At 41.0% G+C, this 22974-nt stretch overlaps 1 protein-coding gene and 1 long non-coding RNA gene across 5 annotated transcripts; both read left to right on the forward strand.

Annotated features, from left to right (window-relative positions):
* The first annotated feature begins 3784 nt into the window (after positions 1-3784).
* slc31a1 (solute carrier family 31 member 1) lies at positions 3785-14320 on the forward strand. 4 transcript variants are annotated; one of them, XM_084934460.1, is made up of 7 exons: positions 3785-3977; positions 7379-7417; positions 10106-10227; positions 11583-11655; positions 12057-12225; positions 12342-12407; positions 13089-14320. In XM_084934460.1, exons 3-7 carry the CDS (start codon positions 10111-10113, stop codon positions 13288-13290), a joined length of 627 nt encoding a protein of 208 aa, XP_084790586.1. In that variant the 5' UTR covers positions 3785-3977; positions 7379-7417; positions 10106-10110; the 3' UTR covers positions 13291-14320. The 4 variants fall into 4 exon arrangements, with proteins under 4 accessions (XP_084790586.1, XP_084790587.1, XP_084790588.1 ...); XM_084934461.1 differs by having other exon boundaries at positions 10109-10227; XM_084934462.1 differs by lacking the exon at positions 7379-7417.
* A 2416-nt stretch (positions 14321-16736) lies between these two features.
* LOC146383223 (uncharacterized) lies at positions 16737-19083 on the forward strand. Its single transcript, XR_014800734.1, has 2 exons — positions 16737-16961; positions 17078-19083. It is a non-coding gene; the product is annotated as an uncharacterized LOC146383223 (long non-coding RNA).
* Positions 19084-22974: the final 3891 nt, after the last annotated feature.

A 22974-nucleotide genomic window follows, 5' to 3' on the forward strand; every position in this document is an offset into this window, starting at 1 on the left:
CACGGGTGATATGATCAGATCACAGATAAGATCAGAGGTGAGCAGTGACGCTGGGTTTTTACATCACCCAACTTCTGAAACCTGCACTGTGATTGGTCATTTCAGCAGTGACTTGAATGCACCCTGCATGTAGTCCAGCTTTATGATCCGGGATGAGGAGAACGATGGAGATTGTGGAAAACATGGAGATCGTGCCCCAATGAGAACAAGATTGTAAGTGAGAGTAAAGATCTCAGGATAAGAGTTCATCCAGTTTAACCTGCAGAAATTCAAACAGCTTTGTTCCTAACAGCAGCTCGGAGGTTCCTCCACTCTTGGTCACTAACATACGAGACGCCATCTTGGTTTTAGCTCTGTAACTCAGGGAAAATTGTTTTTGAGCGTTGATTGTTTCAAAAATCTCAGTATGTCTGTTTGATATATAAAGCTCTGTGTGGAGCGCCCAGCATCTTTGAAATCAGAAGGCTGTCATCGGTGCTACGACCAAAACCTCATGACACAAACCAATTTTAAAATTATTGAACTTTGGTCAGAGACATGAAAATGATTTTTAAGTACTTCTTTAATATAATCTTTTTCATGTATTGTTTTCACAACTTTGAATCTTTTATTATTAAAATTTAATATATATTTATATACATAAAAATTCCCCTTTCACCAGCTGATCTTGCCAGCTACAGATGCCGACTACGGACTGGAGCAGTTGTCAGCCTCCTCTACATGGATGACATGAAGTTGTATGCCAACACTGAACGAGACATTGATTCACTGATCCACACCACCAGAATGTACAGCAACGACATCGTTGTTCAGACTGGAGAAGTCTAGTTGGATGATAATGAAGAGAGGGAAGGTAGTCAGAACTGAGGGGATCAAACAACCAGTAGGCAACATTGAAGTCATAGAGGACAGCTACAAGTACCTGGGCATCCCACAGGCAAATGGGAACCATGAAGAGGCTGCTAGGAAAGCTGCAATCACCAAGTACCAGCAAAGGTTCAGGCAAGTCCAGAGGAGTCAGCTGAACGGTAAAAACAAAATCCAGGCTCTCAATACCTATGTCTGATACCTGAGATGATAGGCTGGCCAAAGGAGGAGATAGAAGCCACTGACATCAAGACAAGGAAGATTAAAAAAATGGTTTGATGTAAATAAATTATCTTTGAATCTGACAAAAACGAAATTCATGATATTTGGCAATCGTCTAAAGGAGGATGAAGTCATTATGTCCATTGATGGAGAATTGATTGAAAGAGTTACTGAATTTCGTTTTTTGGGTGTAATAGTAGATGAAACTTTGATGTGGAAATCTCATATTGAGTATATTAGAAAGAAGATGGTTAAAAGCATTTATATTTTGGGAAATGTAAGAGATTTATTAGATTACAAAACAATGCGCATTTTATATTTTTCATTGTTTTTCTCATATTTTAGTTACTGTGTTGAAGTTTGGGGGAATACATATGAGAATACTATAAAACCTCTAAACTTATTACAGAAGAAAGTGATACGAATGATTCATAATGTTAAATATAGAGAACATACAAATAAATTATTTATAAAATCAAAATTATTAAAATTAGGAGATTTAGTGAAATTACGGACACTATTAATTATGTTTAAGGCTAAAAATAATATTTTGCCCTTTAAGTTACAAAGAGTATTTTTAATGTGTTCAGGGGGAGAAGGTAGCAGAAGGAAATTTTATTTTAAGCATCAGTTAGCTAGGACCACACAAAGATTAATGAGTCCAACGGTTAGGGGTATACGACTGTGGAACTCTCTTCATTATAATTTAAAGAACTGTATAAGTTTACATTGTTTTAAAAAGTGTTACATGCTTAAAACGATAACTCAATATGAAGAATGCGAATGAAATTGGAGTTCATTGAAAAAGGATCCATTATAATTTTTTGTTTTATTTATTTTAAATTTATTTTTCTCCTTGTTACTATGTGGAGTGGTATATTCTGATTGTAAATTTGTTGTTTGGTTTGGGTTAGGACCGGAGAGAAATGTTAATATTAGTTTGTTTCCTGATTTTTGGTGCCCACTTGTAATATAAGTTGGATTGTAGATAGGGGGCAGGGTTTAATAAGAATATTTTCTTCTTCCTGCTCCTTTTCACACATGGTTGTAGTGCTTTATTGATAGAAAGTGTGGTTGGTTTGTTTGATCTGTTGTACCAAGTGGGAAATAAATAAATAAATGAGAAATGAGAAATGAAATAAGGAAGCTCCTGACCATCCATGGAGGGTTTCACCCCAAGTCCAGCACCCTGAGCCTGTATGCTAAGCGGAAGGAAGAAGGCCAGGGATTGGTGAGTGTCAACACCACAGTCCAGGATGAGACAACAAAGCTGGACTGAAAGACAGCACAGAGGCACTAATTATGGCAGCACAGGAACGACATCAGAGATCTCTGTCCAGAAGAGCGCAGTGCTAGGAACAGCTAAGAGACTGCGCAGGACCCTCAAGCTCCCAGGCCTCTGGTAGAGGACCCGAGCTTGAAAGAAAGACTGCCGCAGGGACGAGTGGGGAATTTTTAAATAAATGTGTGTATATATATGTATATATATGAATAAATACATAATGTGTGTGTGCTCAAATTTTGTTTTTTCTTTTTATTGGTCCAGAAGCTCCAGTGGCACAATTGGTTAGTACACCGTACTTATATTTTTATTGTTCAAAAATGTTTAACAATTTCATTGTTGTACTTATTTTGAGTAATTTAAACAGCATAAAAAAGAAGAAGCAGTTACTCCTTTCCGTCAGTTAATCATAAACTCGTTCATTTGAAATGGTTTAAACTTTAGTGTACAGGGTCAAACTCTGCCCATTCATAACACGTCTCTCACACACACGTGTACTGTAATCAAGTTCTTCCTGGGCTCCATAAAAAATCTTTGCACTGTGATAACACACCATAAAAAAGCACACACAGTAAATAACTGTGACACATGTGCGTGTGTGTGCATGTGAACATGTTCATGTTCATACTTTTGCTGCGTTCCTGAAGGAGTAGTGCATTTGGTGTCTGCCTCCATCAGTTGTCATCACCCTCCTGTTTTCTCTCTCTGAAGCTTTTTTGTGGTGAATGAATCGATGACATTCTTACCTGCATATGACCTTTTAACCCTGACTGTAAACAAACATGATTCAACTGAAGCATCACCAGTGAACAGGTCCTTCAGCCTGATGGAAACCATCTGTGTGAGTGAGCTCCGGCCTGTGAGGTCATCCTGCACAGGGTTGAGTCCTCATTCGTCATCCTGAGACATTGTGAGGCTCCAAGTGTACTCCTTTGTCAGTGACAGGAGCTCATCTCAGTGAACAGGTGCACATACCTGCAGCAGGGTCAGTTTCCTGCTCCAGCTGTGAGAGCAGAACTTCACATCTGCCTGCTGACTGCCACAAACAGTCACAGCACCTGTTTGTCCTCTGATGCGCTTCAGTCGTTTTTATTGTTTTTGATGGTTTTATTTTTTTTTGTTTTAAAAGATTTTCTGTTGTTTTTGTTGTTTATGGCGTTTTTTTCATAATTTTATTGTTTCTTTTGTTGTTTATTATTTTATCATTTTTATTGTTCTTTTTATTGTTGGACTCTGATAGAGTAAATAAAGTGACGTGACTTGATGGCATCACTTTTTGCCCTGCTGTTGTCACCTGACTCGTCATTACAAAAAGTCTACGACGTGGCTTCCGAGGCTCTGCCCCCTCATCAGGAGTTGCCCTCTGATTGGTGATTCGGTTTTTCCCCTTCAACCTCCTCTAAGCTTCGTAAAAACGTCTTGACGTCACTGCCGGAAGTGGCGGCGTAGTGGCAGACGGTGAGAACTTGAGCTGAGCGACTTTTTTCCCTCCTCCTTCTTCTTTCTGTGGTTCTTCTTCTTTGGGTTTTTTCCCCGGAACCTCTGAGTTTGTTGCTTCGGAGCCGACGAAGGAAGAGAGCAGTAGGAACATCCGGATCTTTTCCAGGTGAGCTGACCTGAGTTTGATTCGCAGGAACTCTGCCAATGACCTCTGCTGCAACGCGCTAGCACATGACTGGCGGTTATACGAGACTCCTGCAAAAAAACTTCAGTTTAAGAAAAGTGAGCTTTAACGGTAAACGGGCAGGTCCGAGATCGGAACCAGCAACTGGGTCGGAAACGGGAGGTTTCCGTGATTACTCCGGCTCTGTGCAGCCCTCCCCTCAGAGTTCAGGTCCTTGTGAACCCCCCCGCTGTGTGACGTGAATACCCCTCAGATCCGCTGTCGTGGCCGCCCGCTTTGCTTCCAGAATTCCACAGATTTCAAGGGGAGTTTGGTGACGAACTGTGATTGGCAGAGGCAACACGCAGCGGCACAGCAGGTGCAGTCTGCCACGTGCACGCGCGTGTACATGGACACGGCGGCTGTAAGTGGCCAGGTGTCCTCAGGGATCCCACTCACCTGAGTGTCTGTGTGTGTTTTCGAACCCTGCAGTCAGCTGAGACTGGATGTCACCTGGATGGGTGACGCTACGTCCAGATGAACAGAATCAACCTTTTGGAATTCTGTGTGTCTTCTGCGCGCGACAAAAACACTTGGATCATAATCCGACAGAGAAGAAGAAACAAACCTGACGTCCTCAAACCACAGCGTGACCTTAGGCTACGTCCACACGTACCCGGGTAGTTTTGAAAACGCAGATTTTTCTATGCGTTTGCACCTTTCGTCCACACGTAAACGGCGTTTTTGGTCACTGAAAACGGAGATTTTTAAAAACTCCGGCCAGGGTGGATATTTTTGAAAACTCCGTTTTTGCATTTAGGTGTGGACGAGAAAAACGGAGAAAACGCAGAAAACGCAGCGTCAAAGGTGTGCGCCTTTTTTGACGTCACACTGTGCGCCACGTTATTGTTTCGGTGAAATTAATTTCTACAATACTATTACTGTTAATTGTACTCTCTGCAGTGTTTAAATGCTTACATATACACACACAGTTACTGTCCCTCCACACAAACGACTTGGTTCTGCTTCTATGCCCCAGCTTTGTTACTTTTTCCCACCGAGGCTTCTAGACTTCTGATTGGCCAACATTTCTGCACGTTTAGGAATATATCGCTACCTGTTGCTTTGGCATGTTCCTAGCAGCGTTTTCCTTCATTTCTGCCTTTACGTGTGGACGGGATTATTTTTTAAAACGAAAACAGAAAATCTCCGTTTTCAAAAATACCCGTGTACGTGTGGACGTAGCCTCAGATAACGTCACTTGAAAACACGTGATGAACACGCACGCGCACACACAAACTGGTTTTCATATGTTCGTGAGTACATCTCATTGACATAATGCTTTCCCTAACCATCTAAATGAATGCTTAATCTTAACCCTCAGCCTAAACCTAACCATAAACCAATTGTAACCCTGACACTAAAACCACATTTTGAGCTTCACAGGCATTTTGTCCAATTTTCTGTCCTCACAAAGATGTCAAAACATGTACACACACATGACTGTAGAACCGGTTGCTCAGAGTTATGCTGGGAACATACACACACCTCTCTCTTTGTTTCTGACTGTAGAACCAGTTTCTCAGATTTATGCTGGAAATACACACACACACGGACACACGAGCGCGCACAAACACACACACACTCACACACACACACGGACACACGAGCGCGCACACACACACACACTCACACACACACTCACACACACACTCACACACGCAGTTTCAAGAGGTCAGGGAAGTTCTGTAGCCTGTCAGCCTCCATGCTGGCAGCTTTGATCTTAAAACAGAGAAGCTTTGGTGTGAAGAAGTCCAACATCACATTTGATCTCAGTGAATGTGAGAAAAGGAGTGCATGTTCAACAGGATGTATCACTTTTAAATATAATAACACAATGCTGCTGATAAAGATAATGACATGAAATCTTCCAGGATAAATTAATAAATGTGTAAAATACAGAGAAAGTTCTGGTTCTGGTAGCTTATTACACAGATCCTCCTGTAATTACATAACTGAAGAGTTTCCTTTACTGTTGTTTTCTTGTGGCTCTGACAGAAGGACTTTTCTGTCATTCAGTTGTTTTTCTGTTATGTATTTGCTGTGGTGTTGCGTGAATGAGAGTGGGAGGAGCTCTTTACCAGCAGAAAAGCTGTAAAGCTTCTGAAAATACAGTTAAAAGTCCAAAATCCCTGAACTCCACGCAGACATTGTTCAGATATACCAGTGCCATCCAGTGAGCCAGACTGCAGTCTTTGCCAGTCTGATTCTGGCCCCCGGGCCTTATGTTTGACACCTGTGTTCTACAGGAATCAAAGCAGAAGACACACACAGGGATAACCTCTGATCTCTGCCCTAAGTATTGCAGCAGCTCCTGCTCGCCTGTCAGTAGATTGCAGAATTGATGCAGTCCTGATGTCTGATCACTGCTGACTGTGCGCACACTGTGAGTCAGTAGATGTACCATGAGGTGTGGGTCAGCGGTGTTGGTTATGATGATTTATTTCTTCTGATCAGGTGTTTTGGAGGTTGTTGTCGTTTTACCTGCCAGCTGATTCTAACCTCATCTGTCTGATTCTTGCTGTGTGACCTTTGACCTCCATAAAGTCACACCTTTTTGGCATGAACCCGCCATGCTCGGGTTCTTTTTCTGTAGGACCTCCTGAACTATGTGAACTGAAATTAAAGTATTATGTGACTGCTGGGGTCAAAGCTGAGGAGGGTGTGAATGATTGACTGGAGGTCTGCTGCAGCAGCGAGGAAATTCATGGCCCAAGGGCCAAGTACATGCTGCCTCGGGCCGGCTTCACTGAGCTCAGTTCAGCTGGTGGATGAGTGCTAGAAGCGATGAGTCACTTTGCTCATCTGCAGGAACAGGATGTGATGTCAGCAGCATCAGGACCAGCAGAGACCACCTAATCAGAGCAGAGCTTTCACAGTGTGGGTAACACTGATGTCCAATCACCTTGCTCCAAACTTCTGTCAGAGCCTTAGAGGAGGTAAAGTCAGCTCAGAGCTTATCCTGCTGAGCTGCAGTCACACTTGTCATTGATTATTGATTCACATTCGATTCAAGATGCCCCTTGAATCACATTCATTAAGTTTGGTTGAATTCTTTAATACAATCAGAGATGTTCAATCCTGTAAGGCCCCACCCTAAACCCTCAGACAGGGGATCCACCTCTCACCTGGATCCAGGTTCATCAAGGTTCCTGCTGTGTGTGCGTGTGTGTGTGTGTGTGTGAGAGAGACAGAGAGAGAGACAGAATGAAGCAGTCAGAGTTCAGCCTGCTCAAAGCTGATTGGCTGTCTGATGGTGGAGCCAGCCTATGACTGGCTGGAGGTTGTCGTGTAATCAGCTTTTATCTGCTGTTAAAGTCTCTGTGTCTCTCTCGCTGTTTCAGTTTCTTCAGAGCTCGATCACCCGTCACTTTGTCCTGCAGGTAAGAATTTTTAAATAAATTGAGATCAGCCAATCAGAGCACAGGATTCACAGTGAAAACAGCAGGTAAAGATGAAGAATTGAGTTAGTTTTATTTTGAAATGTGTGAAAGGCGTAACATCCTGTGTGGTCGCACCTGCACTGATGGTCACACAGGGGAACGCAGAGCAGTCGACCTGCTGGTGTTTGAAGTGAGACACCTGACCTTTCCCGTCGCCACACTGAAGCATGAAGTCTTTCTCCCCTTGCGGCAGATGGCCACTCCTTGCTGAGCCTGGTGCTGCCCAAGATTTCTTCCTGTTAAAAAGGAGTTTTTCTTTCCCGCTGTTGCCAAGTGCTTGCTGATTGGTGGGTGTTATTGTAGGTCTCTACCTTACAGTATGAAGCACCTTGCTGTGATTTGGCGCTAAATGAATTAACTTAATACTGAATTGATGTCACAGGAAGTGCCCAGGAAGTGCCCAAAACTGACGTTCAGACCGCTGCTGTGCATTATTGATCAGTTCGAGTCATGAAAAGTTCTGATTGATGCGGTGCTGCAGGCCTTTCAGTCAGAGGTAACAGAGAATGCCATGATTGGCCGACGGATGGTCTGCTGTCGGAAAAGCTGAGAAGCTCTGCCTCCTTTGCAAACGTCTCAGATGAAAAGGGCGTCTCCTCGTCCCATCCTGTTTCTTTTTTGTGTGAACTTGAAACGCTGCGCGGTGTCCTCCATGCCCTCACCGTGCTTCTGTGAACGTTTATTCTGGACAGATATCACAGGTGATGACATCATCAGGAAGCAGGAGTTTTGCTGTGTCCAAACACACGTTTCATGTCTGATCTGACTTCCTCAGCTTTGGAGTATGTCAGTGGGACTTTGCATCTGTGAACCAAGAAAATGTGCCCCACTTCCTGTTTGTGCAGAGAACGCCACGGGAATCATGCGAGGCATCCAGACGAGTTCAAGCGGGAAGAACAACAACAGAAGAGGAAGTGAGAATTCTGGGTTGCCATAGAAACGTGACAGAGATTCGGTTTGATTTGTTCATACGTGCTCTATGTTCAGCTGTTACATGTGCACAGGTGCACGCTTCTTCACTCATCAGATAAACTTTATTGACACCAAACTGCAGCTGATCAGTGATAAAGGTCACATAAGATAAACTTTGATCCCAGAGCTGAAATTCCTCCACTACAGCTGAAAATAAAAGATCATTTATAAATAAATAAAATATAAAACAACAACAACAAAAAAAACAAAACAAACAGAGTGGAAAAAACTAAAATGAACCAAAACTAATGTCAGAGAGAGGGCGAGAGACAGAGGCACTGAATAGAGAGAGAGAGGAGGCGGTCTGCAGAAACATGACTTGGGGTTTAATGGTTGCTGACGGCGATTACCAACCTTCCCCTTAATGTTAACGATGCTGTAATCTAATTGGCTGATGGCAGACGCCAGCTCAGAGTGTTCCGACTGGCTGGTTTTGCTTTCCTTAGCCTCGGGGCCTTACGGCCAATCGGATTACAGTGAGGGCGCCTGTTCTGTGACATCAGGCTGTTGCTGCAGTTACAGCTGTTGGCGAACTGATGTGCTGTGGTGATGTCACCAGTGGTCAGTTGGTGTCTGTGCATGGACGAGCGAGGATCGCTGAGGAAGAACAGGTAGGAGAGCAGCTGCTTTAGCTTTATTTTAACCGAACAGGTGAGCTCGGGTGTTGCCGTGCATGGATGCTAACCTGTCGCAGCAGAGGGTGACGATGACGCTCAGCGGGAGAGGAGGAGTTAGCATTGAGGAAGATCATCAGCTTGCTCTGAGGCTGGTGAGGGTGGCTTAAACCTGATGCCCCACTGGCAGCAGCTGCAGTGCTGATATGCCACGAAGCAGTCTCGGCGCAGCGGGTCGTTTCCATAGATACACATCGCTCATTTCTTATGCAGAGGTTTGCAAAGGCGAAGGTAAAACAGGCTGCAACAGATCTACAGAAGGCAGGTCGGTCTACAGATGCAGCGGCCTCGTCATGAGAGCCTGCGTAACTGCCACACCTGAGAGGATTTCAAAGACGACATACGCACCTTGACTGCATCACAGCAATAAACCATAATTTGTTTAATTCCAAACAAAGACTTTTAAATATTCTCTCAAATACGCTCCAATAAGGCAGCAGGGCAGGATTCTGGGGGTGGGGCTACTGGTGAATGACAGATGGCTGTAGGAGGAGCAAGCAGCACCCTCACTTAGTGCCTAAAAGCTAAAACGGGGACGGGTGATATCACATTGACATCTATCTTTTATATACAGTTTGTGGTAACCACGAGCATGTGACTCAGTCACATGACTAGTGTATATTCAGCTTTACAGTCACCACTTCTTTCCGATAATTTCATAATCAGACGCCAATAAGGTCAGTGATCAATATCCTGATCAGAAACGATTCAGACCAGAAGAGCTGTTTCTATACCGTTGACCATAATATTTTATCATAGCATGCTGTAGAAGTTACAGGTACCGCGCTGCAGTGGTTTCAATCATACCTACGAAACAAAGGCGACTGATGTCGTGATTTGGTCTGCTCACACAGAGTTCAGATGCTTTAATTTTGAAATGTTCACTAAATGTTCCTGCTTCCAAAGCATTGTGGGAGCTATAGTCCAAAGAGGTGGTGGTCGTGATGATGATGATGGTGATGGTTCTTGTCTCGTCTCACAGCAGCCATGAATCACCACATGAATCACCACATGAATCACAGCACCATGGCCCCGCCCACCAGCTCAGAGCACGACCACGGCTCTGGAGGAGGAGGGGAAGGGAACCATGGAGGTCACATGATGGTAAGAAGTGGGGGTTATCACTGCTAATTAGGGCTGGGCCATATTATACCGTTCACGGTAATGCCGGTATAATGTTAGGCAACGATAGGAAAATGAAATATCGCAATAGAATATGAGTAAAACGCGCATGCGCAGTGCCTTTGTTTTCATACGCACATGGCCGATTGTTGAGTGAAACAGATGAATCAGGTCAAACTAACACTGCAGCATCACTGAGAGTTAAAAACTGTCTAAATTCTTTCATCTTTAATAAAACGATCAGCATTGCTGCTTTACTAGGTGTAACTATGAAGTTTAACTTCCAGGCATCCATGAAAACAAAATTTATTACATTTAACGGAGTTAGAAGTTAGCAGGAAGCTAGCGGAAGTTAGCTCGCTAGTTTCGCTAGTTACCTAAGCATGATATTGCATGTTCTGACTGAGAGATTTCTGAAAAAATTCAAACGTACAGCTCTGCTATCACTTCCAACATAAATGAAGACAGGAAACTAAACAGCAATGAGGTTTGTAGGGTTACTGAAGTTGGGCTAGCTGGTATATAATGATGTGCTACGTGATCGCTAGCGACACAGCTATGTTAGCATAACATAAACAGTGAAGCTGGAGGATGAACGCTAACACTTTTCCACTTATAAAAGTTAACGTTAAGGTTCCTGATAGTTAGAGACAAATGCAATCGCATGGCAGGATGCTGTAAACGGACCAAACTTCAGTCAGGAGAACAACTGAGATAATCCATCCACAATACGAGGTTAGTCATTAATATACTGCAACAACATGGGAATAGAGCAGCTGCCAGAGAATTCAACATTAATGAATCAATGGTACAGAAGTGGAGGAAGCAAGAAGAATGAGTTTAATAAAGTTTGATTTATCTGACTGCTTTGTTTCGCTTAATGTGCCTTATAATCCCGTGCACCTTATGGTCTGAAAAATACGTACTGCACACTGCAGTTTAATGTTGCAAAGCACCTCTTTTTAACTTCAGTGGATATTATACATGGTTATGCTCAGGATATGTCAGCCCATTTCTACTGGAAATGCCTTTTGGTTAAACTTTCAGCAAGGAATTTGCATTTGCACTGTTACATTTTTATAAAGCTTTAATGTACATAAAAACCAGCTTCTTGTTTAAGTGAAAATAAATGGAAGGTTGTCTTTTTGCGCTAGTAATGTTGTGGAGTTGTATTTTGTCTCGCATCAATTATATCGTCAGTCATATCGTTATCGCAAATTTTCAAATATATATCGTGATAAATATTTTTGGCCATATCGCCCTGCTCTACTGCTAATAACAGGTCATAGATGATGTAGTGAAAGGTCTCTGTGTGATGTCATGCTGTTGTTAACTAGATGATGACATTTTACTTCGGCTACAATAACGTGGAGCTGCTGTTCACCGGTCTGCTCATCAACTCACCTGGAGGTGAGTGATGTCACCGGCACAATTGTGGCTAAGATCCTTTATTTCCTCTGAGATTTAATGCCGTTTGCAAATAACAATTTTAAATGTTTTAATAAACTTGAAGACTTTTTAAATTCTTTTTGTGTTCTTATTTTGTTCTTATTTTATAATTTATAATGATTTTAATATTCTTATATTTACATTTGTAGTTATATCTGTATAGCTTTAGGGTTATGTATAGAAAATGTGTTTTGTACTAAATTGAATGCGTTTAGTTTTTCAGATTTTTCATTTTATTTAGATTATGATTAAATTTAGACTTTTAGAAATTTTGCTTGCAGTATGAATTTTTAATGTGTTTTTTATAACTGGATCTGTTAACTGTTTGTTAACTCCACCCCGTCTTCCTTTGACGTAATCAGAGATGGTGGGGGCATGTATTGGTGTCTTCCTATTGGCCGCCCTGTACGAGGGGTTGAAGATTGGCCGTGAGGTTCTTCTGCGTCGCAGTCAGGTCAACGTCCGTTACAACTCCATGCCACTCCCCGGGGCTGATGGGACAGTGCTGATGGAGACGCACAAGACGGTTGGGTACGTTGCTAACGGTAACCGTTAAACAGGAGAAGAAGGAGGAGTAGGAGGCGTCGGTCTCTCAGAATTCCTAGTCATTTACCTCATGGTAAACACTAATTTTTACTGATTGGCAGCCAACATTTGGAGGGGGCGGTGCCTCCTGTCATGAGTAACTCCCGCTTCGTGGAATTATTTCCCAGGTAAATGGGTTCGGGTTCTGGTTTTGGTTCAGGTTCTTGTCCTAGGTGGGTCTGTCTGTCTGTCTGCTTTGATCAGGCTGATCATGCAGCTTCTAATTGCAGGTTCTCATACAGGAAGTCCTACACCTGCTAATGGTTTAGTTGACTCAAATGCTAATGTTAATCTAATCATATGCGGGTGGATGTTAAAGGGTTAACAGTGGTGGAGGACTTCCTGCCTGCATGTGGTGTCTTGCTCTGTGACACTGGGAAGCTGATGATGCTAACTGTAATAATTCTAGTTCTGATTCTGGACAGGCTAAAGCTAGTGGTGGGCTAAGTCTTACAAATAAATACATGTTTTGTCTTTGTGAAACTGAACATTAAACACCGTAAGTCACCATAAGACTTTGGTCGCTGTCATTTGTGCATGATGTTAACTTTAAAACATGTTAACTTTATTACTGCCGATGCTAACTGCTAACACTAATCCATGGTAATGTACACAATTTTAGCTTAGGATACTTTTAGCAATCCAAAGATGTTTCAGTCATCAGGTTCCATGCTAACTCTAAGCTTATTATAATGTGTTAAGTGCTATAAGCTAAAGCAATACTAATGCTAACAGGGCTACAAGTATTGAAGGGTAATATTATTTAGCATGCTGATGCTAATGCTAAGTCTTATCTCTTGACCTCTCAGGCAGCGCATGCTGAGCCCCGCCCACTTCCTACAGACCCTGCTGCACATCATCCAGGTGGTCGTCAGCTACTTCCTGATGCTCGTCTTCATGACCTACAACGGTTACCTCTGTATTGCTGTGGCAGCTGGTGCTGGCATGGGCTACTTCCTGTTTAGTTGGAGAAAGGCAGTGGTTGTTGACATCACAGAACACTGCCATTAGCATTCATGCTATTTAGCACTATGAATGCTCGCTAACACTCAGTATTAGCATGCTGGCCTGTGTGCTAATAGAACTAAACACCAAGTTAGCTAATTAGCACGACACACTAAATTACAGCATTACCTGGTAAAAATGGTAACGTCACATCATACTGTAGTTGGCAACAAACGACAAGCTAGTTGTCTTCTGATTGGCCAATTCACTTTTTTTTCCCCTTTTTGTTAGCTTAGCATCGTTAGCAGCTCATTAGCTGGGCCACCAATCAGAAGGCAGGATGTAATCAGTTCTTTGACTACTAGGAATTGATTGATTAGGAGCTGTTTTGATTGGTTGTATGTACAGAGCAAATCAAAAGCTTTTTATTTTTTTTTGGTTAAATTTTACTTCCTGTTTACGTTTTAAGATATTTAGAAAATTATTATTATTATTGTTATTATTGTTATTATCTGAATCAGCCAGTCAGAGCTCGATGTTGATCAAATGAAATTTTAGCTTTTGTTTTTGTCAGAAGCCGTCACCTGACTTTGTTTTAAATTGAAGCATCATGATCTGTTTGGCCAGTTGAGTCACCGTCGGCCTTAACGCCGCTGCCACCTGCTGCCTTACTGCTGACCAAAGGTGGGGGCGGAGCCTCGGCTCGTTTCACTTCACTTTAAGTCGACATCTTAGCACTTGCCACATGTGCTGATGATGACATAAGAACGTCTCTACTGTTGTGATTACTTTATTTTTGATGGTTCACACTGAGGAGGGTGGAGTTTATATTCTGGACCAGTGGGATCGCAGGAACAGGTCAGTTGCTGGATTTAAAGTCCAACTCCAGCAAAAAGTATGTGGACATAATTTTGGTCACAGGCTTTTTAGCGTGTGCACTTACTTCTGGTGCACTGCCTGAGGCTGTGTGGGACCAGCTGGTGTGATCTCGTCTTGTGTTTTATGACGTGAACCCTGTGAAGGAAACTGTTTTATGTGATCGTGTTTTAAATGCTGGAATCAGTAAAAAACTGAATAAAGTTTAAGTAGAAACTTGTCTTTGTTGTCTTTGTGCAGCAGCATGTTGCCCTCCAGGAGGTTCACACAAGAGTTTCTGGGTTTTTTTGTTTTTTCCTCTTTTGTGGCTGTCACATAATCTGGTACTATTTGTGTGTGTGTGTGTGTGTGTGTGTGTGTATTAGGTTGGATGATATGTAAAAATAAATAATTAAAAAATTTCCAACCGGCAATCGTCAGACCAATAACTGGCAATAGGTGATATATTCTGCTTGTGCAAACTTTTTGATGGGAGGAGTAGTGAAATCATGCACAGACTGATTTGCGTGTTTAGAACACAGAAGTCCAAACATGGACAAACGAATTGCCAAATTGCACACTGGAGGAGAAGGCACAGACAGAAATGGACTGTTATCTCAGCGAGGAGGTCGTAGATGGAGAAGATGATCTGCTGATTTCCACTGGTGGAAAGTGCATGAAAAACGTTTCCCATTGATGTCACACATGCCATGGAAATATAGCAGAGTGAAGCTGACCGCCCACCCACTTGAAACGTAAAGGCAAATAGGCGGAGCGGTTAGTGCTACGTTTGTGCAGATTTGTGCAGGTAAAATTAGCGTTTGTGCTGCTACGGTTTCTGATTAAACTTTATTTTATAGGTCATTCAAAGGTCACCATCCCCCCAGACTGCTCCAAAACAGACCAAAATGGTTCTTACGGCCTACGCTGTATAACACCAGTGTCTGTGGCAGTGAGTTTCAGCAGCTGTGGAGTTTTGCACTTTTATAGAAGACTGTCCACTTTTCTTAGGCTTGCTGCATATTAAGTTTTATTAGTTTACACTCTAGTAACACAATTTAGTCAGCGGAAAGGTCGATATTTCTTTTGTTACCAGTGCAGAAACGTACACAAGGTAGGCTAAAGTTTTTATTTTTTTCTGTGGAAAACTGAGTTTCATGTGAAGTGATTCACGTATACCTAAATTATTATTATTTTTTACATACCTAGTTTGTCTCTATATTTTGTTTTGAATTATATATGTTCATTATTATTAATGTGGCTGTCTCAGAAAAATAAAGTGTTTGCTTTCATAGGTTGCCACCTACATGTAGAAAATTGAATATTCCACAGCACCTAGGCCAGGGGTCTTCAACGTGCGGCTCTAAAGCCACATGTGGCTCTCTGGCCCCTTCACTGTGGCTCTTATAAGACCAAGTAAGTAATGTTTTATTATAAAGACAACAAGAAAGGGTTCTGTTAACAGTTTGTTTTTTATGAAATATCTGCATTGACTATTCACAGAATGTGCAAGGCTTTTAAAAGCGATTTAATGTTTCTTAGCTTCAAAACTGTTTGCTGTAATTTTCAAGTTGGTTGCCCATCTTTCCTAATTTTCAATTTTTATGGAAAGGACTCACTTAGCTTCATTTTAACAAATACTTTTTTCCGTTGTTATATGATTCATTTTCTTATAAAATCTAAAGATAAACATTTTTATTTACATTTCCATAGCTTACACGATACAACAACTCTTTTTCTAGATATTTATAAGCGCTTTCTTTTTTTAGGCTCTAGACACGTTTTGTAGCAGCAGGGGAACAAGGGGCCCTTTGAACTGAAAAGGATGCTGACCCCTGTTAAGCCACTAGGTCAACACAAAACAAATACAGAAAAATGGAACGATTACTTTCAAGGCTACAGGTGAAGGTGACTGGGTGTGTAAAGCAAATATACATCAGACTGACAAAGAAAAGAGTGTTAAAAGATTTTTAATTTAGAACTTTAACTTTATATGCAAAACTGAACTTACTGATAACACACACTAGCCATATTGAACACATGTAACTGTAATGAACCAAATAAAACAGAAAAATGCAGGCAGCACTCATTATACTGTGTATAACACAGCATGGGGTTGTATTTTTTTCTTTTCAGATGCTCCTGTCACTCCATTTCCCAGGTCATCATAGAACTCCCACACACATGGAGCTCTCCTGCAGTATGCAGTGTAGGCAGGTAGACTCAGGTAGGCCAAGTCCTGCTTCCACAGCAGTGCCAAGATGAGCCATACCAGACTCTTTGAGGACAGAGATGGCAGGAGGAACAAATGGCACTTTCCTTGTCATCCCTTTGCTGAGGTAGCAGTGCTGTGAAGAGCAGTGTTTTGTAAAATAAACACTTGATATGTTCCTCATTGTCTTAGCAATTACAGCGGAGATATTGCACTGAGCATCGATTTGGATCGCACCAGACCTCAACGAGACAGCTTCAAACATTACACTAAGCAGCTCTGCTCTCCTCCTGTAGGTTTGTTGGGTCACACCTTTCACCAGCTGCAAGACTGGGTTTTCACTGTCCTTCAGAACAGCATTTTGAAATGTGGAGCTGTCACAGAAGGCACAACATAAGCACTGAAAAAATGCATCAAATGCACAGGTATTGAGCACAGAGATTGTTGATTCCCCTAATCTAATAGGCTGATGAAGGTTTCCATTTTTTAATAATCCCACCTTCACTCTTTTGGCTCCAAAAGATTCATCTGCATGGAGCCATTCGGTACATGGAGAGAGGTAGGAAGTCCTCTTCCTTTTTTTGGGCGGAACAGCTAGGCCCCTCCAGTTCTCAACTGCATCTTCATCAGCCGGAGGAATGTTTGTGGCAGCATCAGATCCCACAAACGGGTGAGCATCCATTTTTATTTTGTCTTCTGCACTGTGAGTCGTCATGGATCCAGAATTGGCATCTGTGACTTTCAGTGATCCCACTGTTGCCTCATCTTTGATCTTTTCTTTTGCAGAACAAATCCGCATATTTCCCTCGATGAAGGAAAGATGACGATGAATGAAGCGATCGACTTGAACAGGTAAGTTTTCATGTTTGAAAAGGCCATGTTTTATGTTTTTGAACTCAGCTTCAACAGTGGCTGAACTTGCTGTGATGCTGGTGCTTTGGAAGAGAGGGACCATTATTCCTGTCCAGAGTGGCAAGTAACTTGCCAGTCTTATTATATGAGGAATAATCTCAGGGAGAAAGTGAATATTATCTCTATCCCCATTTGCTGCAGCAAGTGACCTGCTCTCCTCACATATTTCTGTTACCCAGTGTCGTAGGTCAGTCTGGATCTCATCAACTGAATCCACTCTCTCACTTTCCTCTGTCTGTTCATCTGGAATGATGATGGAGTCTTGAGCAATTTGGGCTTTCAGGTATTTCTTGCACCTTTCTGAAGGAAGAGGGGCTCCAGAACTGTCATCACCTTCTGCCTCACTGAGGGCCACAACAGTGATAGCTTGTAGGAGCTGTTTTGCATGGTCCAAGCATTGTGACTGAAGAAGTTTTGCTAATGACCTGACAAAGAAATGTTTAACACGGTGTGTTTTCTTCTTCAGGCAGTCCCACTGGCATATAATCTTGATGCAGTGCTTGAGACTTGAGTCTGAGTGTTTAACCTATTAATATGTACTGTACAGCACTTTAGTCCAGTGTACTGAATGTTTTTAAAGTGCTTTAGAAACATTTTTTTTTTTTAAGTTTTCTTGGATTTGCAAATTTGCAATTGCTGTATTTTTGAAAATGTTTAACACTGAAAAAAAATCCCTTTTATCCAGACAGTTAGCTATATCATGTATTAACTCAGTAACTAAAACCTCAGTATTTTAAATGTAAGCTTACCTTGTTCAGAAATCAGATTTAACACGCTGTTCTAAGAATCCTTCAGACACAGTAATGCCAAATAATACTTTTCTGCCAAAAAAAATGTGTATTTGATGCAAAAGACTGCTAGCGTGTTCGTTTTTCGAAACGTGTTCTTGGGAGTGTAAAATGTTCAAATGTAGTTTTCAAAAAAGTTTTTTTATTCCACTCTAAAAAAAAAAATCCTCAAGCATTTGCATCGTAGTTTTATGAACGAAAAACGATTGAAGTAAAGAAATTGAAGTTAAAAAACCCCCCCAAAAAACTAGACTCATTACAAATTTAGCTGATTAAATACAATAAGAAGAGTTTTTTTCAACAGAACTTTATTGAACAAATGAACACACAAAGCGAAAAGTCATTTGAAAAAGACATTTTTCAGCAGTAATACCATAAGAGCACATCTCAGAAACCGCAGCAGCACAAACGCTAATTTTACCTGCACAAATCAGCACAAACATAGCACTAAAAAAATAGACCATTTTGGTATGTTTTGGAGCAGTCTGGGGGGATGGTGACCTTTGAATGACCTATAAAATAAAGTTTAATATCTCAGAAACCGTAGCAGCACAAACTCTAATTTTGCCTGCACAAATCTGCACAAACGTAGCACTAGCCGCTCCGCCTATTTGCCTTTAAGGTTCAAGCAGCTTCACTCTGCTTGGACATATCTGTATACCAGGCACGAGCACACGTTCAGCATCTTCAGCACCGCTGGTAAAATTGTTAATGACCTGCACACACTGCTAAAACCTGATAAAGTAAACATGCTTGTTTTCCTGTCAAAGAATTTATGCGCTTTGTTTGGAGGGAATATTTTACCTTCTTTTCTTGTTTGTTTCAGTATCAATATAGCTACTTTTTTGGATTATTTATTTATTTGAGATACGTCGAATCGCACAAAAGACTTAACTTTACATCTGAGATTTTTTTTTAATGTTCCCGGGAAGAGACATTTTGATTTTTAACTTATTTGTTGTTTGGTTCGAGTGTAAACACTGTAAACACGGTTATAGTTGAAAAAAGAAGCCAGTTTCTCTTTGTTTCCCTCTCCACCATTGTGTGTGTGTGTTTTTTTTTAAATTTAGATAAAATGCTTTCCCCCCTTAACTTAGGCTACTGTTGTTCTTTGTTTCTGTTATGAGTTTGAGTAAATGATCGCTGCTGCATTTGGTCGCAGCTGAAGGAGGGTGCCGTTAACACAGCGCTATTATTTATTTCTGTTGACTGCTTCTGTTAGCTTCAACCAACAATATTAGCAAACTTACTCATGGATAAATAAATTGCCCTTGCACAAAACTATCAACGATAGGGCAGCCTATCACTGATAGTCGATATGTTCGTCCAATCACCCAACCTTAGTCTGTATATGTGCCTGTGTGTGTCTGTATGTGTGTGTGTATGAAACATATAAATCATAAAAGAGAATATGACATTCATTAAAGATCTCTGTGTGATCTAATAGTCTGAGGGTCACAAACGTGATGAAGCCCCTGAACATGATGATGTCTCAGGTTCACACTGTCACTCTCAGGTAACTTGTGAAGCTTTGAAGCCAACCAATATTGTAGCTCATCCCAGAAAACCTTTACAAATTTATACTGAAAAAACAGATGCTCAGTGGTTTCTATGTCTTCATCACAGAAAGAGCAGTCATTATGGGTCAAGGTAAACTGATGTCTCAAGAAATCTCCAGATGGGTAAACACCATTAATGATTTTAAATGCATCTCTTTTATTTTTGGAGCAATAGGGAACTTAAAAAATTGACTTTCCTTTGGATTCTTTAGATTGGAGGTGAGAAGCAACGCTCTGTTAGCTAAGAATGGATGCAACTCTTGGATAAATCATTTTCTTGTTGCATTACTGGACAACTTTTTTTTTATTAATAACAGAATGTCCCTTCAGCAGAAATTCAAGAAGCTTTGGACTAATATTATTATGATGCAAATTGTAAGAGACTGACGTAACAGGTTCTGTAACTGCTTTAATAACTTTCTGATATCGTTCCTTGACATCCAAATGAAATTTGGAGCTGAAGAGTATAAAAGGCATCAGGTTTCCAGAATTATCTAACAAGTGTAAAATAGACCAAACTGTTCATAAAGAAAAGTCATGAATTTGCATTAATTAAGATTTCATTTTAAACCAGAAGCCTTAGAAAATAAGTGTATGTATCGGAGGCTTCGAGGACTTTGATCACTGTCAGTTGGCTAATAATCGATTGTGTATCAAGCATATTCAGTTTTTCAAAGTCAGAATTTGTTAGTAAAAACAGGTAACATCTCCGCTGCCATTGTGAAAAGCAGAGGGGAAATGGGCCAACCTTGTTTAATACCGTTCATGACTGAAAATCTAGGGGATGTGCCAAAGAGTAAAGGAAAGAACTGTCTGCATCCTAATAAATTAGTTTTAAAACGTTAATGAATTTTTCTCCAAATCCAAGAGTTTTTGAGGTACGGATCATAAATCAGTGCTCAGTGGTGTTGAAGGCTTTAAAAAAGTCAAGAAATAAAATAAATCCTTCATCTTCTATTAAATCATTATGTTCTAAAAGATCAAGTCTGATATTATTATGGACAGAGCGACCTCTAATAAACCCAGACTGTGTTTCCAAATTAATATTAGTAATACCAGTTTTTAATCTATTTGCATAAATGACTTAACATTTTATAGTTGTTATCTAGAAGCGTTAATGGATAGAGAATATTGATTAATTTTGGGGGGTTTTTTCAGGCGTTGGCATAAGTGTAAATATCCTCTGCTTCATGGTAGTTGTAAGAGTTTGTGTTTCCACTATTTTCTTCACGAGATGGAGAAACAAACCCTTGAGTTGATTTCAAAAATGATAATAAAAAAAAAATTACTCGTGAGACCAATCAATCCAGATGATTTATCCAAAGATAAACATTTCATTGCTTTTTCTACTTCTTCTGTTGTGAAGTCTGCATCACATGTATTCTGGAACTTCACGTCCACACAGGGTACCCAACCCTTTAATCCCTGTAGGTCACTCTGTGGGTGGAAGGTGGGATGATGTCACGTCTACATTCAGGTTTCTGCGGCTCGGTGGATAATCAGCTGTTTCCTGTCCCGATGACAAACAACGTTTCCTCCGCCGTTGGAGGAAACGTTGTTTGAGGGTCGTCTGGCGGTTCCTGCAGACGGTGATCGGCGCCATCAGTGGAGAAACTGTCATGCCTGGTTGATGATGATTGAGGTGTCCTGCTGCTGCAGATAATAATCAATAATCAGTAAACCCTCAAGCCCCACCATGACGTGACCAACGCATCTGTATATGTGTGCGCGCGTGTAAAGTTAAAGTTGCTGCTCGGTGTAAACATGTTGAGAAGAATTACAGTCTAACTCAGAACAGCAGGAGAAGCCAGTGAGCAGCCGTCATTAGTGGAGTACGTTTAATCAGGTTTTTATGCTGCGTCTGTTTGTAGGTTTGAAGGTGAACAGGTGGAAGAACCCACACTGAGTCAGTGAGATCCAGATGTTCACCTGGGCAGATGTTCAGGAGCAGCTTGGTCAGCGGTTTGCCCTCGGAGAAGGCATCAGAGAGACTTTGTGATGTTGGAGGTCTGCAGCTATCGATTATTTTGGTAATGAAGTAATTGGATAAGGAACACTTTTGTCTTCTTAATGAGGAATAATAAACATTAAAAGGAGAAAAAAAAAAAAAAAAAAAAGGAATGAACTGCTCTTTTTTTCTATTTTAAAAACGGCAATGTTTTAAAGTTTAACTGTAAACAATATCTATGAAAAATTGTTTTAATTTTAATCTGTTTCGGATTAAAATTTAATTTAATTAAACATCGACTTAAATGCAAAATATATAATAAGATATATATACAACCTTAACTAGGCCATTAAAATGTACCTTTTCTCATCTTGGAAGGCTTTCTTATGTTAATAGGAGGCAAGTTTCTGTTGTGATGGTGTAGACATGAATAATTCAGTGTTTAACCTAAAATCCTTCCGGTCAGTAGCTCACAGTTTTACTAGCTCATATTAATTTTTATTGTCTTGTGAAAAAAAGCTTTTATTTTTTAGGTTTCTCAAAACAATACAATATTATATATTTTTTCCACTTTTAATCTGAAAAATGTTACAAAGCATTCAAATTAATCTGGTCTAGTACACCCCACACCCTCCTTTAGACTCACCCTTGTTCGCTTCCATTTAAAATATGATGGCTCTATGATTTAAACATGCATCAGACTAAGTTCACAGCTCATCTCCAGATTTCAATAAAACTTCTGGAGCAGATTTGTCTCTGTGTGAAACAAACTGTGTCAAAGTTTGTTGGTCGGGCGCTCCTGCAGCTGTCTCTCAGTAAAGGGTTTAATGGTGGTCACAGGAACAGCTGCTGTTTTCTTTCACTCTGCCTGAGCTCCGCCTCTTTGCTCTTTGGTGTGTAAACAGACTTTGCCTCCACGTTAAACTGTGCCAGAGTCCTCACCACTGCCGCTGTGGTGTTCTCAGTGTTTCTGTGTAAAACTGTATTACTCGATAAATCGTTTCAGGCTTCCACATGGCTCTTTATTTTTTAAATTATTTATTCTTATTTTGTATTTTTATTTTAAAATGAAATTTTCCATTATTAGTTTCTTTATGGAGAGTCCTGTGTGACCCGACCAACGCACACACTGTGTGTGGGTCACACACAGGACATCAGTCAGCTGACAGTCATGCTTTGCAGTCACACTGAGGTCAAAGGTTAGTTTGGAGCAGAGAATATAGTGATCAAAGTGGAATAACTCTGCTGGGAAGACAAAGTACAGTCACAGCTGTGAACAGGTGACAGGAAGTGCTCCCAGCTAAAAACCCTAGTCAGACTTAAGCCCAGCTTTGCTACCATCTCAAGACGACTCATTCATCATCTTTTTCGTCCTGTAATGACAACGAGGAGGTGGAGAACACCTGAGCTGCAGCCATTCCTGTTCTCGGTCGTGTTAAAAGTACCTGCACTCACCTGCTGTAGTTGAGCGTGAAG

This window comes from Perissodus microlepis, chromosome 7 (assembly GCF_051167445.1).
Source record: "Perissodus microlepis isolate ML-2025 ecotype Zambia chromosome 7, ASM5116744v1, whole genome shotgun sequence".
Lineage (NCBI taxonomy): Eukaryota > Metazoa > Chordata > Actinopteri > Cichliformes > Cichlidae > Perissodus > Perissodus microlepis.